A 27524-nucleotide genomic window follows, 5' to 3' on the forward strand; every position below is an offset into this window, starting at 1 on the left:
TTCCTCCCCCACACTATGCGACTCTTCAATTCCACCCGGAGGAGTAAATGCTAACATTACTCAAAGTTATTGTCTGCTTTTACATGCTTTTTTATTACTATGTAATTTAATATTGTTTTTTATATCAGTATACTGCTGCTGGATTATGTGAATTTCCCCTTGGGATTAATAAAGTATCTATCTATCGATCATGCTTTGGGGCTTCTTTTCATCAGCTGGAACTGGAAATTTAATCAAGGTGGATGGAATCATGAATAGGTACAAGTACCAGTCTGTTATGTCAAAAAAATCCAAAACCTTAAGATGAAGAGGAACTTCACCTGACAGAATGACAATGATTTAAAGTATGCAATCAAATCAACAAAGAAAATGGTTCATCAAAAGAGGATCAATGTTCTGGAATGGACCAACCAGAGCCCAGACCCAGATCTGTGGGGGTTTCCTGGAGAAAGCCGAGCACAGGAGATGCTGTAATCTGAAAGATTTGGAAATTATTTGCAAGGAGGAGTGAGCAAAAATCAGCATGACCTGAGGTGCCAAAATGATAGACTTTTATCCAAAAAATTAAGAGCTGTAATAAAATCAAAAGGTGCTTCTTAGTTTAGGGGATGTGGACACTAATACAACCAGGTTTTTGTAAGATTCCTGCCCTCACCCCCTTTTTTATTGAGCAGTTTCAGATTTGTTTTGGACAGTGAGTGTTAAAAAAATATACAAAAAAAAACTCTTTAAAGCTCACTCAGACTATTATTCTAAAATAACATATAATAATGCGAATACTGTTTATAACAGTGACTAACTTAACAAATGGGAATTCAGATCTGCAGGGCAAAAAACCAACAGACATTAGCAGTATAGACTTTATGAACTACTTTAATGAGAAAATTTAAAATATAAAATGCCAGATCTCAGACCCTGCCTCGACTTGTATTCTATACTTTAGACATTTCAATCCTGGAACAGAACATGAAGTCTTAACTTTAATTTCTAAAATGAAACCTACTATTTGCTCCATACATCCATTGCCAACAAAACTAGTAAAAAGTGTAATGTGTGTCCTTGCAGCATCTATTCTTAAAATTATTAATGGTTCATTATTACATGGCACAGTACCCGATGCCCTAAAAGCATCAGTCATCAAACCATTATTTAAAATGTCGGACCTAGACCCACATATACTTAATAAATTATAAACCCATATAAAATGTACCCTCTTTCTAAAATACTTGAAAAAGTTGTCGCCAATCAGCTTCAGTCACACCTTATGCATCACAATATATTTGAGAAACTCTGGTAGTACCGAAACAGCACTAACGTGTGTTTTCCTCTAATGAAGGAAAATCCATTGTAATTATGCTGTTAGACTTGAGCATAGTGTTTGACAACATTGACCATTATATTTTACTACATACTGTAGGTTGGAAAATGACATTGGGCTCACAGGCAATGTCTTTACTTGGTTCAGTCCTTATTTTTCAAATTGATTAATGTGCTGTTCTAGCTAAGGATTGAAGTTAGCGAAACTTAAGATTAGCACCATCTAGTGGTGGAACTCAGCATTCCTTTACTTGAGAAGCAGCCTGTCTCAGCGCGATGATCTCATGAAGCTGTGCCCCAGAGAGTAAAAACAAAATAGAGAACACGTTTGTGTCACTTCCTGCTTTGAACGTTCAGTTTGGCTTTAAAGGCATTGTCGGTACGTAGAAATGTTTACAGATGTTTAATTCTCTGTATTGATGCATGTTTGTGAATATGTTGAGTATTTAAAAGTTATTTTAAGAAGTATTTTAAAGTTAAAAGGTTCTAGCAACTTACCGCTGTTATCCGAGTTTTCACTACATTATAGAAGTACTTGGGAGCGTTCCTTTTTATATTTTAGCAGCTTTGCCAGGGTGCACAGATAATGTTTGTCATTCAAGTGAATGTTATTTATTTATTCTTTATATGTTTTCAAGGAATAAGTAACTCTGTCATTAAGTTTATTATTTGAGTTTGTACGTGAGAATTTCTTACTATATTGTATTTACGATTTATTTGTAGTTTTACTCTATTCCAACTGGCTTCAGTAAAGAAAGCAAACTGGAAACTCTTCTCTGTGTGGTCATTGGAAGAGAGTTTATCTGACTGACGACTCAGGCAAGGCGCTTGAGGCAGAGGGCAGGACAATTCCATAACATGCAGAAATGTGCTAACAGTACTCAATCATTATACAGTACTATGGTGTTCTGCAAGACACAGTACTGGGACCTTTACTGTTTTCACTTTAAATTCTTCCACTAGGATCTATTATTAGAAAACAATGTTAATTTATAGTTATGCGCAGATGACATCCAGTTATACCTTTCTTTGAGACCAAATGAAGTTTCTCCAATTTTGACGTTAATTAGTTGTGTTAGTACATTAAAGGAGTGGATGGATAAGAACTACTTGTCTTTTAACACAGATAAAACAGAGATGTTAATTATTGGAGGGGAAGATGCTGATTAAAACAGTATTTTGACATAATTTAACTCAATTGGAATAATAACCATTAATTCTACTGAATCAGCCTACAATCTAGGCAGTATCTTTGACCCTAGTATGTCATTTAAACCATACATTACAAAATTGGCCAATACACGTTTCTTCCATCTTAAAAATGTAAGGAAATTAAGACGTTTTCTAATATGTGGGGCAGTGAGAAATGAGTTCATGCATTATTTCTAGTAGGACTGACTGCTGCAATGCAGTGTTCTCTTGATGTTCAAAGTGTTCTTTATACAGCCTCCAATTAATCCAAAATGCTGTTGGAAGAATTACAAGAACAAGATAATATGATTGAGATATATAGAGATATAAATATATAGATATATAAAAATATATATAGATATACAGTGATCACTCCTCGATCACAGGGGTTGCGTTCCAGAACCCCCCGCGAAAGGTGAAAATCTGCCAAGTAAAAACCATACGTTTCCATTGGTATTTTTATATTGTCATGCTTGGGTCACAGATTTGCATAGAAACACAGGGAGAGACAGGGACTTTAAAACACTGCAAACAAACATTTGTCTCTTTTTCAAAAGTTTAAACTGTGCTCCATGACAAGACAGAGATGACAGTTCCGTCTCAAAATTAAAAGAATGCAAACATATTTTCCTCTTCAAAGGAGTGCCCGTCAGGAGCAGGGAATGTCAGAGAGAGAGAAAAAGCAAACAATCAAAAATCAATAGGTGCTGTTTGGGCTTTTAAGTATGTGAAGCACTGCACAGGAAACCAATCGTATATCATTGAAGAGTTTTATTTAATACATAATACGTGCTTTGATTGGGTAGTTTCTCAGCCATCCGCCAATAGCATCCCTTGTATGAAATCAACTGGGCAAACCAACTGAGGAAGCATGTGCCATAAATTAAAAGACCCATTGTCCACAGAAATCCGGGAACCACTGAAAACTCTGTGATATATATTTAGATATGCTTACATATAAAATCCGCAATGGAGTGAAGCCGCACAATTTGAAGAGAGAGAGAGAGAGAGAGAGAGAGAGGAGAGAGATAGATAGAAAATAAGGTAAGGAGCAATGTGAAGGTAGTCTGTCAACGTTTTTCTGGGGTTTTCCCAGGAACATCTGTATTCTCTGAGGGTGCGATCAGACGACCAGCTTACACCCCCTCCCTCAGCTTTATTCACATTCTCATGAATTAAGCGACTCTCCAAACCAGGTTCAAACAGGCGTAACAATACGTCTGTGTTAACGTGCTCAGAGCCAGATCGATGCCTGACTATAAAACTGTAAGGTTTTAAGCCCAAAATCCATCTCATGAGACGAGAGTTTGTATCTTTCTGGCAGTATAACCATTGAAGTGGAGCATGATCAGTCACTAATGTGAAATTTCGACCCCATAAGTAATAACGAAGCGCTTCCACAGCCCATTTAATCACCAAACATTATTTCTCAATATCTGAATAATCGCGTTCCCTAGGAAGCAGTTTCCTACTCAAATATGTGATAGGGTGCTCTTCTCCATCAAAAACCTGGGACAGAATGGCGCCTACACCAAATGCACTTGCGTCTGTCTGTAGAACAAAATCCTTAGAGAAATCGGGAATCCGCAAAACCGAATAAGACGACAAAGCAGTTTTCAAATCACAAAAGGAACGTTCACAAATTTCTGTCCATAAAATAGGACGGTTTTTCCTGCCTCTAGTAAGTTCTGAAAGAGGAGCAGCCCTATGTACAAAGTCAGGGATGAATCTGCTGTAATAACCAGCAAGCCCCAGAAAAACACATACCTGTTTCTGCATTTTTGGCCAGAGGTAAGCAAGCATCTCTTCCGCTTTTCTTAACTGTGGCCGAAGTAAACCCTTCCCCATGGAACAACCTAAATAATGAGTCTGACATAACCAGTTTACACTTCTTAGGGTTAGCAGTCAAGCCAGCCTGTCTCAAGCTTTCAAGGACAGCCTGAAAACGTTCTAAAGGTGTATGCCAATCACTGTTGAAAATCACGACATCATCAAAGGTATGCCCTGGAATATTCAGAATAAGAACGCAAGATCTGATCCATCATACGCTGGAAAGTTAGAGGTGCCCCATGAAGACCAAACGGGAGTCTTGGAAATTCATAAAGTCCGTCAGGAGTCGCAAATGCTGTTTTCTCACAACTGTCAGCCTCTAGAGGTACCTGCCAATAACCTTTCGTGAGATCTAGCGTGGAGATATAGATCGCCCGACCCAGTTTTTCCAACAGCTCATCAACACGAGACATTGGATAAGCATCAAAGACCTTATTCATGCGCCTGAAATCGATACAGAAGCAAACTGAACTGTCTTGCTTTGGGACTATATATGATCGGACTGCACCAGTCACTTTTACTTTCACGAATTACACCTAATGCCTGCATCTTCTTGACTTCTTTGCGCACAACATTTCGTCGCGCTTCCAGGATCTGAAACGGCCGCATCTGTACCCAGGCACAGGGTTCAGTAGTGATTTTATGTTCTGCAAGGTTAGTCACGGCTGGCAAGTCTGAAAAGACATCAGTGTTCCATTCAATCAAAGATAACAATTCTGTCTTTTGTAAGTCAGTCAAATCATTATCAATGGCAACAAAGGTCTGAGAGACAGCAGCCAAGGAAGTGTAAATCCCCTGCCGGTCATGCCACTCCTTCAAGAGATTAACATGTAAAATCTGGAATGGTTTGCACCGGCATGGTATTCTAATCTTGTAACTTACTGGTCCCATATGCTCCTCAATAATGGCAGTGCCCTCCCATTAAGCTAGAAATTTGTGTGGGTCAGACGGAACCAGTACCAAAACACGATCACCAGGTTTGAATTCACGGAGCTTACAGAGCCTATCGTAACGAGGTTTCTGAGTTTCCTGCTCACATTGTTGATGCTCCACAGCAATAGAAGAAAGCTTAGAAATTCTATCTTCCAACGAAACTACCCGATCTGCAAAGCTCGGTCCAAGAGCTGTTGTCTCATTTCCTATCCATTCCTCTCGAACAACATCCAGGATGCCTCACGGGGGACTGCCAAATAACTCGAATGGACTCAAGCCAGTGGACGCCTGCAGCAATTCCCGCACTGCAAACATAACAAAAGGCAGGACAGAGACCCATAATGTAGGATAATTATGAGCGACTCGCCTGATCATCTGTTTTAAAGTCTTCTTAAATCGTTCATCCATCCATCCATCCATTTTCCAACCAGCTGAATCCAAACACAGGGTCACGGGGGTCTGCTGGAGCCAATCCCAGCCAATACAGGGCACAAGGCAGGAACCAATCCTGGGCAGGGTACCAACCCACCGCAGGACACAAACACACTCACACACCAAGCACACAGTCAAACCATTTGTCTATGGATGGTAAACAGTGGTACTCAATTTCTTAATAGCAAAGCTGTCACACAATTGTTTCATCATGCAACAAAGTAAATGGTGTGCCCTGATCAGTTAAAATTTCTCTAGAGATGCCAATACGAGTAGAAATCTCGCACAAAGCTTTGGCTACAGTGGAGAAATTGGCCTTTTTCAAAGCAGCCACCTCTGGATATCGTGTTGCATAGTCAACCAACACCAGCATATATTGATACCCATTTTCAGTCTTAGGCAAAGGGCCTACAATATCTAATCCCACCTGCTGAAAGGGGACTTCCAAAATAGGCATAAGACAAAGGGGAACCCGAGGAGGTTTATAAGCGGAGACGATCTGGCAGTCAGGACATGAAGTACAGAACCGTTCAACATCTTTTCCCATATTCAGCCAATAAAATCATTTTGATAACCGGTCTCTGGTCTTATCAGCCCCCAGGTGCCCTCCCATGATATGAGAGTGGGCTAGCTGCAAAAAGATTTCCCTATGTACTTCAGGTACAACTAGTTATTCAATAAATTCCCCCATTACATGATCTGAAATCACTCTGAAAAGGCAACCCTCTTTTTCCAGAAAGTGTGGGGTTTTCAAGCCCCCGGATTCACGCTCTTGGTGAAAGGAGACATTAGCAAAACAAGCCTGTTTAAAGGCATATTCTAATGAGCTATCAGCATGCTGCAAGCACATGAAATCCGACAGCTCACCAGTGCTCGGTTTGTGTTCAGAGGCATTTGCAATCTGAGAAGATGTTAAAGGGCCTGCCTGTCACTCTGGGAAATTGGGGGAGGTGTCTTCCTTAGTCTCGCTGGAGAGATCGGGTTCAATATCTAATTGGGGCTCTAGATTTTCCCCAACTGCCACCAGTTCTTCTTCTTCTTCTTCCCCCCCACTAAGCTTAACAGGGGACTCGACAACTGGTGCCTGAAATTCAGTAATAAGTCTAGGAAAAAGGGCATTCCTTCTGACTATCAGGAACGGCCAGGGGCAAGAGTCTGAAATAGCAGACCAAAGTTTAAAGTGACGACCCTTAGAAGTAAAAGGAAGAAGCAATGTCTGATAGTCTTTAACATCTCCATGTACACAACGTATCTTTACAGTCTCAGTGTTACTAAGGAATCCATCATCAAGACAGTCCCTTCTGACAACACAAGGTCACTGTCTGAGTCCAATAATGCCGAGATCTTGCGGCCCCCCCCACTTCACCGAGATCAATAAGCCATCTTTTATCCTGATGAATAGGGAATATGGGAGCAACAAACCTCGGCCAATCCAATTCCCATCGATTAAACTGGAGGCAGGCGACACTCCTTCACCAAGTGACCGGGTTGATCACACCGGAAACATTATCTTTCAGTTCTACTGCCGAAATATCCGTAGCGATGTCCATGGCCTCCTCTGCCGCCTCCTGTCTCTCCAGATACGGGCACCTCATCAATAACTGTATACCCCGGAGGTCTTCCTGATGACAACTGATTGTCAGGTCCTGAAACATGTTGATGTTTCAGTCTTCGGTCAAAGCGACAAGTATGCCCCGGGCGCTCTCTCGTAGGTTGTAAAACAGCAAAAGGGGAACCAAATCCACAGCTTTTTCTCCAAGCGGTCTGAGAACCTTCTAAGCGTTTGGCCACAATCGTTAATGATTCAACATTATGACGAAGAAACTCATCTCGGACAACTGCAGGTATCCTGGCCAATACAATATTCATAACAACTTTTTCAACTTATGTACATGTGATTTCTCAGTTTTTTATTTTGAATAAATTTGCAAAAACCTCAAGTAAACTTTTTTCACGTTGTCATTATGGGGTGTTGTGTGTAGAATTCTAAGGAAAAAAAATACATTTAATCCATTTTGGAATAAGGCTGTAACAACAAAATGTGGAAAAAGTGATGCGCTGTGAATACTTTCCGGATGCACTATATTTATTGTATTGTGGAAGATGGCACGGGGTCCCTCTTCTTCCTGTATGGGGACCCAGATCGTCAGTGCGCCCCAGAGCAGGAGGAGGACTCGGAAAAAGAAGACGGTGACTCCTGACAGAGCGCAGTGTGAGCCCATCTGCGAGCACACAATGGAGGGCTGCACTGCGAAGGGGCGGAGACGCCATATACCCTCAGCGGCGCGGACATGACAACAGGACTTTTCATCCTGCTTCAGTTCCAACAGTGGGCACGGTTGGCGGTGTTGTCCCTGGAGGACGTCCGGAGTGTGTGAGCATCAGGGCAATGCCCCCAAACCTGTTGTTTTTATCTCCTTAGGACAGAGCCATAGACGAGATGATACCTACTCCCCACCCTGGAGAGGACCAGCCCTCGCAGGACACGCCGCTGAGGGGCTCAGCTGAGGGTGGAGCACTGTGGCAGGTGGCTGAGGCCCATGCCCGCCTGGGACGCCCCTGCAGCATTTCTTCCGAGGGAGCAAAGATGGGAAACCCAGTATCTGCCCCTAAACGCTAAATGGCAGCCTCCCTGGGTCGCAGCCGTGCCTCGGACTCCCGCAGTGCTTCATGGGGGTTGGAGTGTTGTGTAGCCCTGTTGGTTTCTGCAGGCGCCACCAGGGAGTGCTGCAGCAGGAGCTGCTGGACCCTTCTGGGCACTGGTTTCACCACACCTGGCTGTGCAGCCCTCTGTCAGTAATCAAGCACCTGGAGCACTTCCGGATGCCCAATAAAAGAAGAAACCACCACTCAGGCCAGAGTCGGGAGGAGGAGGACAAAGCTTGGAGGAGTGGTGGAGGAAGAAGAAAGGAAAAGAAAAAAAAAAAAAAAGTGTTGGGTGGTGCTTGCACACTTGGGACTGTGTTGTGCCTGTGGGGGATTAAGGGGAAGATATGCCCCAAAGGTGAAGAAAAATAAAAGTCTTTTTATTTTATACGTGCCTCCAATGTGAATCTGTGTTGGGTCAGGCGCTTATATAGCACCTTTTTACTATATTTTTAGATTAGATAGATACATTACGATACATTACGATAGATAGATACATTACGATACATTACGATAGATAGATACATTACGATACATTTAGATAGATAGATAGATAGATAGATAGATAGATAGATAGATAGATAGATAGATAGATAGATAGATAGATAGATAGATAGATAGATAGATAGATAGATAGATAGATAGATAGATAGATAGAGAGAGAGAGAGAAGCAGGCCTGGTCACCCACAACACAATTATTATACATACGTTATATACAAATGTGCACACAAATCCCAAAGTCCTGGCCACAAAACAACAATGCCTTCTCTCTTCAGGCTGCCTCCTTGTCTCCTCCCAAGACGTCGTTGTCTTCCATCCGACTCAAATCCTGAATGAAGGGGGGGCGGCACCTTTTATAATCACTCGGATGTGCTCCAGGTGCATCCTGGCAATCTTCCACCGACACACCCCAATGTGGCTGAAGTGCCGGCTGCATCCCATCCCTGTTGCACTTTCCACCACGGGCCCCTACAGGGTTAAGCTTCAAAGCTCTATACCCGTGGTCTCCATAAGTACCAGGGCGGTCACATCCCCCCCAGCCATCTCCGACAAAATTATTTTATAATATATATATATATATATATATATATATATATATATATATATATATATATATATATATATATATATATATATATATATATATATATATATATATATATATACATACATATATATATATATATATATACACATATATATATATATATATATATATACATACACACACACAGTAGAGTCTAGCTTATCCGACATAAACGGGCTGGCAGAACGTCGGATAACCGAAAATGTCGGATAATGGAAGGTGTTAAGAAAAAGCCTATTAAACGTCAAATTATGTTATAATTTTACACATTAGGAACCTATTAAAGTCGCTCAGTTCACAATCGGCTCTGAACACGTACAAATCGGGTTATGACCAAACAGTATGCCAAACATTTCCCTGTGTTCAGGACCACACACTCGGTATAGGAACAAGCCAATTTCCCTTTCGATTTGTGCGAGCCAATGATTTCTGCACATGTTCAGTCTCTCTCTGTGCATTCCCTGTGCAGTGAGAGAGAGCAAGAGACACAGACATACGCGCGCGCGAGCGAGAGAGACAGAGAGAGAGAGACACACACACACACACACACACACACACACGTGAGGGAGACACACGCACACGCGCCATATAGGGCTGGCCACATAATCCACTGTAATCATGTTTTACAACAAAACTGAAAAATTAAACTGAAAAAATAAACTTAGCAACAAAAAATTAGACAAAGCTCACGCTCGCAACTTGCAGTTCTTGTTGCCAATTGATGTAATTTTTTTTTTTTTGCGGTGTGACGTCGGATAATGCAAAATGTTGGGTAAGCGAAGGTTGGATAAGCGAGACTCTACTGTGTGTGTGTGTGTGTGTGTATATATATATACACATTGGTGTGAAAAACTATTTGCCCCCTTCCTAATTTCTTATTCTTTTGCATGTTTGTCACACAAAATTTTTTTAATCATCAAACACATTTAACCATTAGTCAAATATAACACAAGTAAACACAAAATGCAGTTTTTAAATGATGATTTTATTATTTAGGGAGAAAAAATCCAAACCTACATGGCCCTGTGTGAAAAAGTAATTGCCCCCTGAACCTAATAACTGGTTGGGCCACCCTTAGCAGCAATAACTGCAATCAAGCGTTTGCGATAACTTGCAATGAGTCTTTTACAGCGCTCTGGAGGAATTTTGGCCCACTCATCTTTGCAGAATTGTTGTAATTCAGCTTTATTTGAGGGTTTTCTAGCATGAACCGCCTTTTTAAGATCATGCCATAGCATCTCAATTGGATTCAGGTCAGGACTTTGACTAGGCCATTCCAAAGTCTTCATTTTGTTTTTCTTCAGCCATTCAGAGGTGGATTTGCTGGTGTGTTTTGGGTCACTGTCCTGTTGCAGCACCCAAGATCGCTTCAGCTTGAGTTGACGAACAGATGGCCGGACATTCTCCTTCAGGATTTTTTGGTAGACAGTAGAATTCATGGTTCCCTCTATCACAGCAAGCCTTCCAGGTCCTGAAGCAGAAAAACAACCCCAGACCATCACACTACCACCACCATATTTTACTGTTGGTATGATATTCTTTTTCTGAAATGCCGTGTTCCTTTTACGCTAGATGTAACGGGACATTTGCCTTTCAAAAAGTTCAACTTTTGTCTCATCAGTCCACAAGGTATTTTCCCAAAAGTCTTGGCAATAATTGAGATGTTTCTTAGCAAAATTGAGACAAGCCCTAATGTTCTTTTGCTTAACAGTGGTTTGCGTCTTGGAAATCTGCCATGCAGGCCGTTTTGCCCAGTCTCTTTCTTATGGTGGAGTCGTGAACACTGACCTTAATTGAGGCAAGTGAGGCCTGCAGTTCTTTAGACGTTGTCCTGGGGTCTTTTGTGAACTCTCGGATGAGTCGTCTCTGCGCTCTTGGGGTAATTTTGGTCGGCCGGCCACTCCTGGGAAGGTTCACCACTGTTCCATGTTTTTGCCATTTGTGGATAATGGCTCTCACGGTGGTTCGCTGGAGTCCCAAAGCTTTAGAAATGGCTTTATAACCTTTACCAGACTGATAGATCTCAATTACTTCTGTTCTCATTTGTTCCTGAATTTCTTTGGATCTTGGCATGATGTCTAGCTTTTGAGGTGCTTTTGGTCTACTTCTCTGTGTCAGGCAGCTCCTATTTAAGTGATTTCTTGATTGAAACAGGTGTGGCAGTAATCAGGCCTGGGGTGGCTACGGAAATTCAACTCAGGTGTGATACACCACAGTTAGGTTATTTTTAACAAGGGGCAATTACTTTTCACACAGGGCCATATAGGTTTGAATTTTTTCTCCTAAATAATAAAACCATCATTTAAAACTGCATTTTGTGTTTACTTGTTATATTTGACTAATGGTTAAATGTGTTTGATGATCAGAAACATTTTGTGTGACAAACATGCAAAAGAATAAGAAATCAGGAAGGGGGCAAATAGTTTTTCACACCACTGTGTGTGTGTATATATATATATATATATATATATATATGTATATATATATATATCTCAGCCCTGTTAGGATCCACAGGCACCACCGAGAGGTACTGCAGCAGGAGCTGTTGAGCCCTTATGAGCAGTTATTCCGCCACACCCAGTACTGCCAGAAATAAAATCATCAAGCACCTGGAGCACTTCCGGGTGTGTTATTAAAGGAGCCAGCAGCCACTACTTGCCCAGAGGGGACTGGGCGGTCTCTTGGTCTGGAACCCCTACAGATTTTATTTTTTTTCTCCAGCCTTTGGAGTTTTTTGTTTTTCTGTCCACCCTGGCCATCGGACCTTACTCTTATTCTATGTTAATTAATGTTGACTTATGTTTATTTTTTATTGTGTCTTCTATTTTTCTATTCATTTTGTAAAGCACTTTGAGCTACATTTTTTTTGTATGAATATGTGCTATATAAATAAATGTTGATTGATTGATTGATTGATTGATTGATTGACTACTCCGGGAGCCAGAGTCGGGAGAAGGGAGACAAAGCTTGCTGGAGAGGAGTGGAGGAGATAAAGAGAAGAAGTATTGGTTGTGTACTGTTTATTGGGACTGTTGTGCCTATAGGAACGGGGAAGGTGTTGCCCACAAAAGAAAAAGAAAATAAAACATCTGTTTTATCAGTATGCCTCCTGCATCTGTCTGTATCGGGTTAAGCGCTCGTATAGTGCCTTTGTCATAATTTCAGCTGTCATCTTTACTCTCACAGAACCTGCAGCTCCTCATCCAAAACCAATATGACATTCCACATTATTCAAAACTAATGTTTACATCAGATGTCAAGTTTCTTTGCTGTTTTAATTTATTTTTAAAGTTTTCCTTTTATAGTTTCTAAAAATGAGTTAGCTACAAATTTACCTAACATGTCAGAGCTTTTTTGTTTCCTCTCAAAAGTCATGAAACCAAAATTATAATCATTTTAAAATTTATGACAATTTTTGTCTTTATATACACAGTTCTTAAAGTTATAGTTTAACAATCTAACACACCAACCTTGATAAGTTCTAAGTTTCCTTTCTTTTCTGCTGGTATGCTGTTCTTCATTGGATAACCCATACGAATTGGTAGAGGAACTGCGTTGGATTTAAATGAATATGCAGTTGGGTACACGCTGCTCCACTCTTGATTTACTGGCATCTTCTCTATCCGAGGCATAATTGGCTAAACAGAAATAAGAGATTTTTTCCCCCTTAATACGTAAGTATTTCAAAATATCTGTTAAAAATCATTACGTTTAAAAAATAATAAGAGCACAGTAGAAGCAAAATAAAAAAAAAAACACCTTCCACTATTTATTAACACTAGTCCCATGGGAGAAAGACTTTCTGAGACTAAGCTCGCCAAGGTTAATGCAAAGTCCAGTTTGTGGCTATGCTTTGTGATGGTCTTTATATAAAAACATTCATGTTACTTACATAAAAGCCAGATTGAATGTTATTTACCCTGATTTATTTACGTATCTTCCTACAGCGTAAAGTCACAAGTAAACTGCAGAAGCTCCACACAACTGCGATGGTTCTGCCTTTGTCCAGAAACGGTTTCATAAGCTTTCTGACCTTATTTTCAGAAAGTCTCTCCCCTGTGGGGTGACTGGGATCTTTTCCTGGATAAGATCAAACACAGTTGTGTAGGGTGCGACAAGAGTTCTGTAAGCTGTGCTGTTTCATTGAAGGACAAGTGTGGGGCAGACTGACTAGCAGGATGACGCCCGATCTCTTGCTGCATCCAAACAGTGCCAATCTTTTGCCTTACGCCTGGTGCAGCTGCGTTGTTCTTATATGCAAGTGAAAGTTTCTTGCGGGTAGTACATAGTACAGACACCCCTACAGATTCACCTCCCAGCACACTCACTGACTGCATCACTGATCTTAAGCTATGGATGGAAAATAACTTTCTCAAACTTAACGCCAATAAAAGTGAAGTGTTACTGGTAGGTCCAAAATTCTAATTTTCTAAGGCATCCACTTTCTCTGTTTCTGTTAATGTTACACTTGTTAAACCTGCTCCGGTTTTCAGAAATCTCATTTTTTTTTGATTCATCACTTAACTTTGAGCTATACATTAGGTCTCTTTCCAAAATTTCATTCTATCGTCTCCGTAACACTGCCCACCTCCGTCCATTTCTGGCCTTTAATGATGCTCAAACTCTGGTTCATTGTTTCATAATGTTTCATATTGGATTACTATAATTCTCTCTTCATCAGCCTCCCTGCAAAATCTATACAGAAGCTACAGTATATTCAGAACTCCTCAGCCAGAGTCATCACCCACTCAAAGCATTTTGCTCACATCTCCCCTGTTCTCTCCCAGTTTCACTGGTTACCGGTTCCACCAAGGATTAAATTCAAGATTCTACTGCTCACCTTCAAAGCCCTACATAACTTTGCTACCCTCTACCTCACTCAGCTACCAGCTCCTTACATTCCTTGTCGCTCTCTCGGGTCCTCAAGCAGTAATCTCCTTACTGTCTCACGCACCAGACTCTCCACCCTGGGAGGCAGGTCCTTCAGTGCCATAGCCCCTAAACTCTGGAACTCTCTTCTTCAGTCTCTCCGAGATTGCTCCTCTTTCTGCACTTTTAAAAATAAACTGAAAACTTTCCTCTTCTACGAACTTTTGTCATGTGTAATTTTTTTTTTTTTTTACTCAATATGTAAAACGACCTTGGGTTTGTGAAAGGCGCTCAATAAATGTAACATTATTATTATTGTAGGCTTTGGTAATTCTAGTGTTAATCCAGATTTACATATTTTTCCAGTTTGATAGGCAGAAAAAAATATCTACTAGAAAGTATAACAGCAAGAGACAGACTGAAAATCAGATTCACATATTAAGGCTAGGAGTTAGTTTACACTTTAGAAAAGAAAAATGTAAGTGCTCTTAAACTTTGTCTCAATTGATCCCATCAAAACAGATGCAGTACATACAAAAAGGAGTAACTGGTGCAGTAAGATAACTAAAAGAAATATCAAGTTTATTTTGCTTTCAAATAATTTATTTTATATCAACAAGCTCAAAACATACTTGAATTAACTTAAGAACAAAGAAATCTTTCCAAAATTATAAGGTGTACCATACTATTATACTGTATGTTTATGGGATTATTATTGTCAAGCATACAAAATAAATTGAAGTTCTTGCTTACATACACTAATCAACATATAACACTCTCCAGAGCCATCGTTAAAGAGTATAAAACCATTTTTGGACACTTCATTCAAGTTCAAATATTTTTTTATTTTTTTACAGGGCTTTCAAACTATATTGCTTACAGCCCCAATAAAGTGTGAAATGTTAATGCACCAATATACTATATTAAAGATGGAGGAAAAAAGGGAAAAATAACTACATTCTATAAACTAGCAGTTTATGTCCTGCACAGGGATCAGTGGACCAGTGCCTCTAACATTTTTCCAACATAAAAATATGCAAGGAATAGAAATGAATGGAAACAAATGTCTTAAGTATGTCAAAAAAATGTACTCCAAGTAATGTTGAATATTGGATGTACTGTATATGTATCCGTCGGCCTGGGGGGTCTTACCTTTGGGCACCATATCTGAAACATTCCAGAGCGTATCCGCAGAATTTTCTTGGCAACAAATTCATGAAGTGGGTTGCCAGGTCCTTCTCCGCTACCCTTCCCATTTGCCCAGGCTTGGGACAGGTGTATAGGGGTAGGTTTTTGCGATGGAATTTGCTAGAAAAATCAGTCATGCTAGGGATGGTAAGCAGCAAAAGGAGACCCGGCCACCAGCAGACTGGTTGGCTTAACACCATCAAAGCAGACACGGGCATGAGCATAACACAGCTCAAAAAAGCTGTGCAAGATCAAAAAGCGTGGAGAGAGCTAGCTTATAGAATCGCCGAAGGTCGGAAACGACTGAACAGATGACACACACACACACACACACACACACTGTATATGTATTTCACATGGCATAAGGAGGGGAAACATAGTATTAGGACCATATCAAAAAAGGGACACAGTGAGGTCTATTTTGTGATTACAAGTTGAACTATTTTATTTAGTTATTAAATTAGAATGTCAGAAACTTAATCTTAAAATCAATGTTTAATTTACTAGTTTCTCAAACTCTATTGTAATGAAAGTAGCATCTTAAAATACAAAGTATTTAAGTGCTCCCAATCCCAGTCATTAATCACTATATGCTTCTCAATTGGGCTTTGTCTTGGACTGAAAGGAGCTGAAGGCAGCAATCACCACAAAGAAGACATTAAATCTATGACATTACAGCTCTCCGAACATTTAGAATCCTAAGATGTATTTTTCATAATGAAATGCATTAAAGAATGCATATTGCATTTTACAGATAAACTGCTAATTTCTTTTAAACAATTTATACTGTTAATAATGTGGGGGGCACAATGGTGTAGCGCGAGTGCTGCTGCCTCGGTAAGGGGGTCATGTCTCAAGTGTTCCCTGCTTACAGTATGTATTCTTTCCTGACGAGTTTCCTCTGCATGCTCTAGTTTCCTTCCACAGAAATGCAGGTTGGGGGATTAAATTATGTTAATTTGACTGTAGTTTGTGTGTGCTTGTATTCACCCTGTTATGACTTGGTGCCCAATATAATGCAATGTACATTAGGGTGGAATCAAGGGGTGTTCCAGACAATGTGGTTTTTAAGGCTATGTGAAAAATAATATCAAAAGTTCCTAAATTTGTTTGCCTTGTGTATGTTACATTATTTAAATGGAGGGGAGATAAGGATTTCATCTACATACATACAATATATTAGTATATGATATATTAGTCTATATAGTAAACAGAGAAAAAAAAATACTAAATTTATACGATAGAGTGAACACTGATCTAGAAAGTTAAACTGCAATAAAATGTGTTTTAGAAAGAAGATAAAATGTCTCACCACTCTTTTTGCTCTTCTGGCTAATGTGGCTCTGTTTCCTCTTGTCACTACATCTAAAAAATAAAAAAGAAAGTTTATCTATATAAGCACAGCACTAAAAGAAATCATAGTGAAAATCAAAAGAAAACCTGCCATGGTTAAAGGTTGGTGTACTCATTTTATAATACTTGCATGCCAAAATATCTTAATATATCACTTAATTGAATTTGGTGTATTAAGCACAATATATGTAACTTTAAAACCCTGGAGGAATATTTATTTCTCACAAAGGACACTTAGCAGTATCTGTGTTAATGTCCCAAACATTTTAACATCTGTTGCTCTGTATTTCTGTACAGGAAGCCTAAAAGATACTAAAAATTGTATTGATCTTCCATGATCTGCCATGGTAAAGGCCAACATTTACTGTTGCCATTATCATTTATACTTACAACAGGCGAGATAAAAAATTAAGCTAATAAAATGTTACTTTAAGACAAAGGCCAACAGACATTTCATTTCCAGATAAGCCACTTGCATAAGAAGTTATCCATGGTTATCCTACTACTTTATAGACTTCATAAATTACCTACTAAAATTCGAGCTAATTAACTGGGCTCACTTAAAGGATTTAACAGGGAATATATTTTTGTATAGGGGAGCACTGAGTAGGTGAAATGCAGTTCAGCTTATTATAGAAGGTATATTGTGGAACATTTAAAAAATATTTAGTGTACAGAAACAGACCACAGCAAATCATAAAATGTCCCAATTATTTCAAAAACAAAGATATTAAAAAAACTCAAATAAAATAATTTTTAAATAAGTATATTATTATTTGCCACAAAATTGTGCCTAATGTTTGTTCTGAGCAAAAAAAAAAATCACAAACTGATTCAACAACCACACCAACAGCCCACATCAGAAAGAGGCTACAAATCATCTTTAACTCTCCGAAAGGTTTCAAGAGGATGCTTAAATTAAAAATGTATTCACTAACTTTTCTCTTTAGTCAGTTGTTTTCTCTTACTTAAAACAAAGATCCAAACTGTTTAAATAAAAAATGTAATCACACAGACATTATCTTACTCTAAATTTAAATGTCATTTACCATTAGTTAGCTTAATGAAAAACTGAGCAGTGCAGCTAAAGTAAATGCTTTCAAGAACAAAGAAATACATAAACGGACATGAGAGAGAAGGTTGCGTGTGGAAGTGTTGCAAATTTGTATTTAAAGTACCTGAAGATTTTAAAAATTCGATTTCCAGAAAAGCAGGGATATTTCCCAAAATACAATAAAAACATAAATCTGTGACATTAATTCATGTGAGCCTTCACTTAACCGACAAAAGTACAAAGAAAAGAATTTCAACAGTTTTACTGACAATCTTAATTGTAGTTTGTATATTTACACTAATTTAGAATTTGATGGAAATTCTGAACAGCAGCAAATGTATTTCTTAAAGAAGCTTAACTATTTAAAAGTAAAAAATTTTGTGTTTGACCCTGTGTTATTAATCTTTTACTGCCTTAATTTTGAATATTCTCTGTCAATTTGGGAACATAAAAGGCTATGGACCAATTCCTGCCTCATGCTTACTACTGCCAAATAGTTTCTTGACTAAAACAGATTCAGGACATAAAATGGAAAAGATGGATCCAATCATAGTTTTGTTTACTAGCAAGTAAATACAAAAGTAAAAATGAATACATAGATTGTGTATGAAATTACCATTCTATACCAAAACAATTTATTAACCAATTTCATGTAGCCAAGCTTGTTTCTACTGTAATGAAAGAAAAGCATTTTCTAATATATAAATTGGGTGATCAAAAAAAAAAAAATCTTTTCAGACCTTGATTTCTAGGCATTACAATAACTTAGTTGCTATGCTCCTTTACGTATTACGCATTTCTGGCAGATTAGTTCCCTGTAGCGTAAACAAAGCAAGTTGAGGCTTGATTTACAAAACAAGAGATGATTAGAACATTAGCTCTGTTTTAAAGAAAGTTGAGTAATTAACTGATGTCGGAGATGGCTGGGGTGGCGACCCAGCTGGGACGCCTAGGAAAACCGGAAGAGGGCTTACGTCCACCTTAAACCACGTGGGGAGTGACTACCCTGATCCCTGATTCTGGGGAGTGCCGGTGGAAGATTGCCGGGAAGCACCTGGAACACATCCAAGTGCATAAAAAAGGGGCCTGCCTCCCTCCATATGATGGCTGGAGTTGGGAGGAGAAAGACAAGGTCTTGGAGGAGAGGAGTCGAGGCAGCCTGAAGAAGCAGAGAAGGCACTGTGTTGAGGCCGGGACTTTGGGGGGTTGGTGCTGCACTTGTACATAATGGAGTATGTAAATAAACGTGTGTTGGGTGACATTAACGTGTCTGACTGTCTGTGTCCTGGCCAGCTTCCAGACTGGGAAAATGAAAAATCAAAGAAGTCACCCTATGCAATTAGAAGACGAGCAAGAAAAGCTGCTTAAATGAATTCAGACCTTTTTATTATGTCCTTTAAATTAAAATGTACACCATTTGAGTTTTAAACAGAGCTTGTTTCAGCGCAGCAGCTTACATTTTCAATTGGGAAAAAACTTTTTTGCTTAGATAACAAGTCTTGTTAGCTTAATAGAATTAGCTTAAACGTGTCTTGTACAGTGCTGTGAAAATGTATTTGCCCCCTTCCAGATTTCTTATTTTTTTGCATGTTTGTCAAACTTAAATGTTTCAGATCATCAAATTTAAATGTTAGACAAAGATAACCAAAGTAAACACAAAATGCAGTTTTTAAGTGATGATTTTTATTTAAGGAGAAAGAAAAAAAAACAAAAAACCTCATGCTGTGATCTAAAGAAATTCAGGAAAAGATGAGAAACAAAGTCATTGACATCTATCAGTCTGGAAAAGGTTACAAAGCCATTTATAAACCTTTCGGAGTCCAGCGAACAAATGGACAAATGAACAAATGGAGAAAACATAGAACAGTGGTGAATCTTCCCAGGAGTGGCAGGCCTACAAAAATTACCCCAAGATTGCAGGGACAACTCATCCAAGAGGTCACAAAAGAACTCAGAACAACATCTAAAGGAACTGCAGGCTTCACTTGCCTCAGTTAAGGTTACTGTTCATGACTCAACCATAAGAAAAAGACTGGGCAAAAATGGCATGCATGGGAGAGTTCCAAGGTAAAAACTACTGCTGACCAAAAAGAATAATCAAGGCTCATCTCACTTTTGCCAAAAACATCCTGATGATCCCCAAGGGAAAATTTTCTATGGACTGCTGAAACAAAAGTTGAACTTTCTAGAAGGAGTGCATCCCGTTACATCTGGCGTAAAAGTAACACAGCATTTCAGAAAAAGAACATCATAGCAATAGTCAAACATGGTGGTGGTAGTGCGATGGTCTGGGGCTGTTTTGCTAATTTAGGATCTGGACGACTTGCTGTGATTGATGGAACCATGAATTCTGCTCTCTACCAAACAATCCTGAAGGATAATGTCTGGCTATCAGTACGCCCAGAACATGTGACCCTGTCAGGCTGGAGGTAGATTTCAATGTTCACAGGTTGAATATTGCCCTAGAAACATTTTCAACAATTTTAAACGAGATAAATGTTCTCAAAGATTTTATGTTGAATAATTGAATGTTTTGTGCACATGGAGCTAGAGTATATTCTGTGCATGGCAGCCTTCCACTCCTTTACTGAAATATTAAGTGACAGATCATTTATCCCAATGTACCCTGGGATCTTTAAAAGGATGGGACTTTAAAATGTTTTCAGAAATTGTAGAGATGCTATCTGAGTCTTCAAGACTGTTTAATATTTCTTCTGGAACAGAAATAGGTGGGAAGAGAGGAAAATAGCAAATAGGAAAATGTTTAGCAAAGTTTCTAGCTTGAAAGTAGTGGAAAATTATGTTGATGAGAGGTTCAACTTCATTAATTCTTCATTGGATGGAAAGACATTATCTATTTACAAGTTTTAAATACTATACATGTTGGATAGGGTGGAAAAAGGTGGTTCTTGTACAGTATAGAGGTGTAACAGACAACTTTCTCTGTCTGAAAGTGCTTCCTACATTGGTTCCATATTCTGAAAGAATGAAGGGCACTGGATTATTAGTGTATTGATAATAATTTATATTTACTAGGGCACAGAGCAGGGTATATAAAGAAGTACTGCAAGATTTTATTTCTATTGCAGACCAGGTTTGTGTATATTCTTTGATCTGTGTTAGTTAGGTAGTGTCATGTCCCCTTCTGCTTTAGGTTGTTGTACAGTCACCCTTTGGATGTGTGGATGTTTCAAATGAACAAGGTTATGATTGAATCCAATTTCTTAAAAAAAAAGATTAATGGTATATAGATATAATATAATATAATATAATATAATATAATATAATATAATATAATATAATATAATATAATATAATATAATATAATATAATATAATATAATATAATATAATATAATATAATATAATATAATATAATATAATATAATATAATATAATATAATATAATATAATATAATATATTGTGGCACCCAGCCGGGACGCCCAGGAGGACCAGAGGAGGGCTTGTACCTCCTCCAGACCGCGAGGGGGCGTTCGTCCTGGTTACGCTGGTGGCCTCAGGTAGAGGGCATGGAAGCTTAGCCCTGTAGGGGCCCGTGGTCACCGCCAGGCGGCACCCCACTTCCAGACCATCTGCCACATCTGGCCGAGGCAGGAGCCCGGCCGGGACGCCCAGGAGGACCGGAGGAGGGCCTGTACCTCCAACAGACCACGAGGGGGTGTCCGCCCTGGTTTTGTAGGTGGCCTCGGGTAAGGGGCATGGAAGCCCAGCCCTGTAGGGGACCGTGGCCACCGCCAGGCGGCGCCCCGCTGACTGAACAGCTCTGGAGCCCAGCACTTCCGCCACACCAGGAAGTGCTGGGGGGAAGACGACAGGGGACACCTGGACGGCTTTCAGGTGCGCAGCCAGCACTTCCGCCACACAAGGGCATGTCTGCGGAGGAGTGCCAGGAAGCAGCTGGAGCCCATCCGGGTTCCCCTAAAAGGGGCCGCCTCCCAGCAGTCGTGGCGAGAGTCGGGAGGAAGCAAGACAGAGCTGGAGTGAGGTCTGGAGGCGGCCAGGAGAGAAAGACAAAAGGACTGTGTGGCCTGGACATTTGGGGGATCGGTGCTGGAGGCACTGGGGTTGGTAGTGCACGATTAAAGACTTGTAAATATTGTAAATAAACGGTGTGTTAGGTGACGAACAAGATGACCATCTGTCTATGCCCAGGCCAGCGTTCATGGTGGCCTAGTTGTGCGGATGGGCCGTCTGGTACAAGACGGGGACCTGCATTCATGTTTAACAAGTCTGTGGACGGCCCAGCGCAGCAGCGGACCCCACACACCAGCCGCGGGAGCGGCCCGTGCACAACCCTGCAGGAGCGGTTCGCCCAGGGGACCGCCGGCGGTCCGCGGATTGGTCATCCCCGGGTGCAGGGAAGGAGAGCCAGATGTCGCCAGAGTGCAGCGGGCTCCGAGGGCCACGCTGTCATGAAGGGCGGCCCAGCCGGCGTTGCTACACAGGAGGCCACACCGAGGCAAGGGCCTCGGCATGACGGGATCCGCGAGGGGAGTGCCCTGCCCTGCAGTAATCAGCCCTTCGGGGTAGACCGTACCTTGTTTTCCGCAGGCAGGAACGGTCCGGATCCACGCCGGTGGCATGGAAGCCCAGCCCTGCAGGGGCCCGTGGTCACCGCCAGGCGGCGCCCCACTTCCAGACAATCTGCCACATCCGGCCGAGACAGGAGCCCGGCCGGGACGCCCAGGAGGATTATTGCACTTTTACCTGGTGTTTGCTGTGGTACCTGAGGGTTCGAGGGAGCGATAGTGCCCCCTACTGCTACACTGGCATATTCAGCAGGATTCTCTGGCAGTCGATTTGGCAGAGGACCTGTTTAATAAAATTTGTGTGGGCAGAAAACCCTAAGATATTCACGCTCGAGAACACGGAAATAGAAACACCACCCTCTATAGAGAGCGCTGCAAGTGAAAGCCTCCTTCAACAATCGGTACGTGACGGGGAAGAAATCTGGGAAGATGAATGGAGATTGTCCAACAAAACAGCCCCTAGATGATGCCGCAAGTATGTGGGCCTACCTGACAGGCAGTGAGGAAGACAGGGCGCCGATTAAAGCCGAGCAAGAACGAGCGGCGCGACAGCAGGAATGCTGTCAGATAACAGACAAGCCGGACTTCCTAAAGGGACTGGGAAAAAATCCTTTAAATACAGAGGTATGTACCAGAAACATGCCCGAAGCGCCGGGAATTTATTATTCCTATTTTTCAGAGGCCTGTCTTTTCGTTTCTGACGACGAGTCAGAGAAATACTTCCCACCCAGGCAAGATGGCCACGATGACGAGGAGGCTAGCCCATCAAGGAGTTGAAAACTGGAAATCCTATTCGACGAGAATAATCATGTTAACTATCCCGGAGCAGGTTGGGAACCCCTAAAGGACTACAGTCGATCATATGACCAGGAGGGTTGCCTTCCATTCGCATAAAATGGGCACGTGATTTCCCCAGACCGATTATGGGAAGGAGAAGGTCGACAACAGTCCAGAGGTAAGGTCAGCGTTTCCTCGATGGAATCGAGCTCCCTAGGCGAAGCAGCGCCAGCTGTAACTAAAAGTAATGAGGGACGGGACATGACTGAACAGTACGCTGATAAAGTAAAAAAAAGACGGAACGCAGTCAGCCAGTGGCGCCACCCTGGCCCTCTAAAATGACAGACTCCAAATCCCAAGAGCCTTTGCGCAACCCAGCCGAGCACTTGCCAGGAGTGGACGTGCCGATTGGCTCCCGGCCGGAAGGTAAGGCAAGTGATGGCTGTAGCCTGCCTCCGGCCGAATTAAATAACATTATAGAACTGCGGGATCGAGAAGCTGCTCGAGCCCACATATGCTTTGTTACAGACATTAACTAACGTCAAGAAACAGGTGAAAGAGTTGGGAGCAACGACCGAAGCGCCACTGAAAAGGATACAGGATTATCTACAGCGTTTTGATCGGGAGGCTCCAGTCATGGTTGATGCAGTGGTACAGGTGAGTGGGACCAATACCATACAGCATAAAGGGACACAGTACAAACTGGGCCCGCGGTTAATAAGTAGTGAGTGCCAAGTCACTGCAAACCTAACAAGGGAGTGTGGAATGATGACAGACGGAGAAGGGGAAGCGCTGATCGAACCAGAGCAGCTAGAAAGTGCTGTCTCTTGGAATGATGCAGTGCTAAAGACGCCGCTTCCGTTTATAAATAAATCAAAGGGCGACCACGTGTGGCAATGCTGTCCTTGGAGAACAAATAGATTGGAGGGATTCTCGTTATAACATTCCCCCCAAGGTTCTCCGGGGAACCTAGACAACCTTGCCAAGGCCCGACTTACGGATCCTCCTGGAGGAAGACATCCCTCGTGAGGCTGGACGCTCAAAATCATGATTTTTCGTGGGGATGAAATATTTTGGACTATGTCTGACAGTTTATCCTGGCCAAGTCCCCCAAGCCGCCAGATGGAGCCCTCCCTGCAATATCGAGATGCCCCAAATTCTAGCAGGGCATCATGGACTTGATGGAGTTGTAGTGCACAGCCCTGCTGGGGCCACCAGGGGACGCTGCAGAAAGACACAGAGACATTGGCTTTTCCTATAGCCCAGTAGTACTTGCCGGTCATGAAGACGAAAGGAATAAAGTGCTTCCGGGCTGACAAAGAACAGTTTTGATTTGACCCGGAAGTGCCAGGAAGTTACATGGACTGCAGAGTAAGGAGCACTTCCGGGTCATGTACTATAAAAGGACTATGGGAGTTCCCAGAATGCGAGCCGAGCTGGGTGGTAGGAGGGCAAAGCGTCTGGGAGTCGGAGGATTGGTTATTGTTATTGTATTGTGTTTATTTATGAGTAGTGTAGAGTGGAGGGTGCTTGGTGCACATAATTATAATAATAAAAAGAGGAATTATTGCACTTTTACCTGGTGTTTGGCGTGGTACCTGAGGGTTCGAGGGAGCGATAGTACCCCCTACTACTACAATATATAGATGGGGTTGCTTTGAAATATCTTTAAGAAGCTTGGAAAGAATGTTCATCTTAACAGTGTTTATTCTCCCTGCTAAAGTAAAATGCAGGGTAGACCATCTATTCATGTAATTTATTTTTTTCCATGTAGACAACAGACTTTTGTTGAAAAAGAGCTTTAAATTTACTTGTATATTTACCCATAGATATTTAAACTGATTTGCTAAGACAATGGGAAGGTGTCCAGTCCAATATTATGTGGTAGAGAATTCACTGGAAAAAGCACACGTTTATTCAAATTGATTTTGAATCTAGATATCTTTTGAAAATCTGCTAATGCTTTTAGGACTATAGGTAATCCCATTCAACCATATCAAATGCATTTTCTGCATCTAAAGATAAGACCACCTGGGTGTTATGTTAATATAATATATTCACCCATTAAATCTACGATGGTAAATACTGTCTGCCTTTAATAAATCTGGTTTGGTCTTGTGATACAGTATTACAGAAGGAAGCACTTTCTCAATACTTCTGACTAGAACACAGGAGAGTACTTTAACACCACTTTTCTGCCATGCCAGGGCACAGTGCAACTCATGATTGTGTTTCAAAAGAACATCAAGAATAGTCTTCTTACCTCTTTATAAACTTCATCCAGAAAACTAAAAATTTAAAACTGATCTCCTATAACCACTTTCAGTCTGGCAGGGTACAAGCGTTTGTATCTGATTATTCTATGTACAGTGCATCCGGAAAGTATTCACAGCGCATCACTTTTTCCACATTTTGTTGTGTTACAGCCTTATTCCAAAATGGATTATATTCCTTTTTTTCCTTAGAATTCTACACACAACACCCCATAATGACGTGAAAAAAAGTTTACTTGAGGTTTTTGCAAATTTATTAAAAAACTGAAGCTGTAGCAGATGATAAAGTTACATATGATGACACAGAAGAACTATTGCCGAAAAAAGGAGCCATGTCTGTTGTCTGTCGCTACTTTGGCTTTAAAAAGTCGGATGTGGACCAAACAACTATTTATTGTAAATGCTGTCGAGTTAAAGTTGTCGCCGGAGGCGGCAACACGAGCAATTTGCTGCACCACCTTAGCCGCAAACATGCGTTGGAGTACCATGAATGCATGGAACTAAGATTGGCACCCTCCACGTCCTCAGGTAAAACTGAAAAACCTAGGGGACATTCGAGTCAGATGTCACTTGTAGACGCGTTTGCTAGAATTACTGAATACGACAAAAAAAGCAACCGGTGGATGGAGATAACCAACGCCATTACAGTCCATATAGTCAAAGATATGGTTCCGTTAAGTACTGTGGAGAAAGACGGATTCAGGGCTATGATCAAGACACTGGATCCCAGATATGTGATCCCAAGTTGCAAGTACCTCAGCCAAACGGCGATCCCCAACTTGTACCGAGAACACAGAGGGAAATTACAAGCAGAGGTGGCTACAGTCCCCGACTACTCAACTACAGCAGATGTGTGGTTAAGTCGCACTATGGAGCCATATCTGAGCCTGACGATTCATTTTATAAATGATGACTGGCTATTGAAAAGTTATTGCCTCCAAACAAGCTATTTTCCAAATGACCACACTGGCGAATTACTTGCTGCAGGCTTGCTGGAGGCACTCAATTCATGGGGGCTTGCAAAGCAGAGGCAAGTGGCCATCACAACGGACAGTGGGGCCAACATCAAGAAGGCAGTCAAAATTAACAATTGGACAAGACTCCAGTGCTTTGAACACAGGCTTCACACAGCCATAGGTATGTAATAGTTATTAAAATAAACTATTTTAAGTAATGGTAGTAAAAACATACCATAGTAATATTGTAGCAACCTCTGCATCAGGTTCGAGAAAAATAAAAACAGACAGACATAGTAAAGTCTCACATAAGTTTATTTGAACAGTCAAGAAATAAGAACGCCGACTTTGTAACCCCACCACACAACCTTCCAGTCCCTTCTCCAACTCACCACACTGCCCCTTCTCCCGTCCCGGGTGTCGCTCCCCCTTTGATTATCAGTCAGTACAGGTAGTCAGTCCCCTACTTACAATGGTACAACTTAGATTTTTCGAAGTTATGATGTTGAAAATGAGACGATAATTTATTATAAAATTGTGTAAAATATACATTTTCAAGTTGGTGCAGCAAACAAACTTTTCTGTGGGCCGATCGATGCATTATGATACGTTGTCGGAAACTCCCACGTTTGAAATGCCTCAGTCTAACTAGCTATCGTTTGAGACTCCGATTTTGATGCAAGTGATCATATAGATGGAGATCAAAAATGAAAGTGAGGTACCAGGATCGGCTGATTTGACCCCAGCTGATTGTGGTGCTGAACACGTTCCTGTAGCTGATGCACCCATGGCAACGTTCGCCTGGAATGACCGACACGATGCCACAAGGTACAAACCAGATTGCGTCTCACTGCAACGGTCACCTCTGTGCACCTGTCTCACAAATACAGCCAGGCAGCCAGTTCGAGTCCACCGTGCATTCCTGCGCAGCTGGAAATTGCAAACAGGCGCCAACAGCAGGCATGACAGGCAATAACAGTCGCTTTATGTTGATTTATGTGTGAAACCATTGCTTTGTGTGCTTTTTAGAAAACTTAGTTTTCTGGAAGACAAGGAGGGACCTGGGC

The 27524-nt window shown here is 41.1% G+C and overlaps 1 protein-coding gene across 2 annotated transcripts in view; it reads right to left on the minus strand.

The window, feature by feature from the left end:
• Positions 1–27524, minus strand: part of mrps35 (mitochondrial ribosomal protein S35) — a 223212-nt gene that overhangs the window by 145980 nt on the left and 49708 nt on the right. For both annotated transcript variants that reach the window (XM_039769970.1, XM_039769971.1), the window contains 2 exons: positions 16807–16859; positions 12908–13075 (listed from right to left, as the gene is read on the minus strand). In XM_039769970.1, the coding sequence (XP_039625904.1) occupies positions 12908–13075; positions 16807–16859 (221 nt within the window). The remainder of the gene's footprint in view (positions 1–12907; positions 13076–16806; positions 16860–27524) is intronic.

The sequence above is a fragment of the Polypterus senegalus genome, chromosome 11, assembly GCF_016835505.1.
Source record: "Polypterus senegalus isolate Bchr_013 chromosome 11, ASM1683550v1, whole genome shotgun sequence".
Classification (NCBI taxonomy): domain Eukaryota; kingdom Metazoa; phylum Chordata; class Cladistia; order Polypteriformes; family Polypteridae; genus Polypterus; species Polypterus senegalus.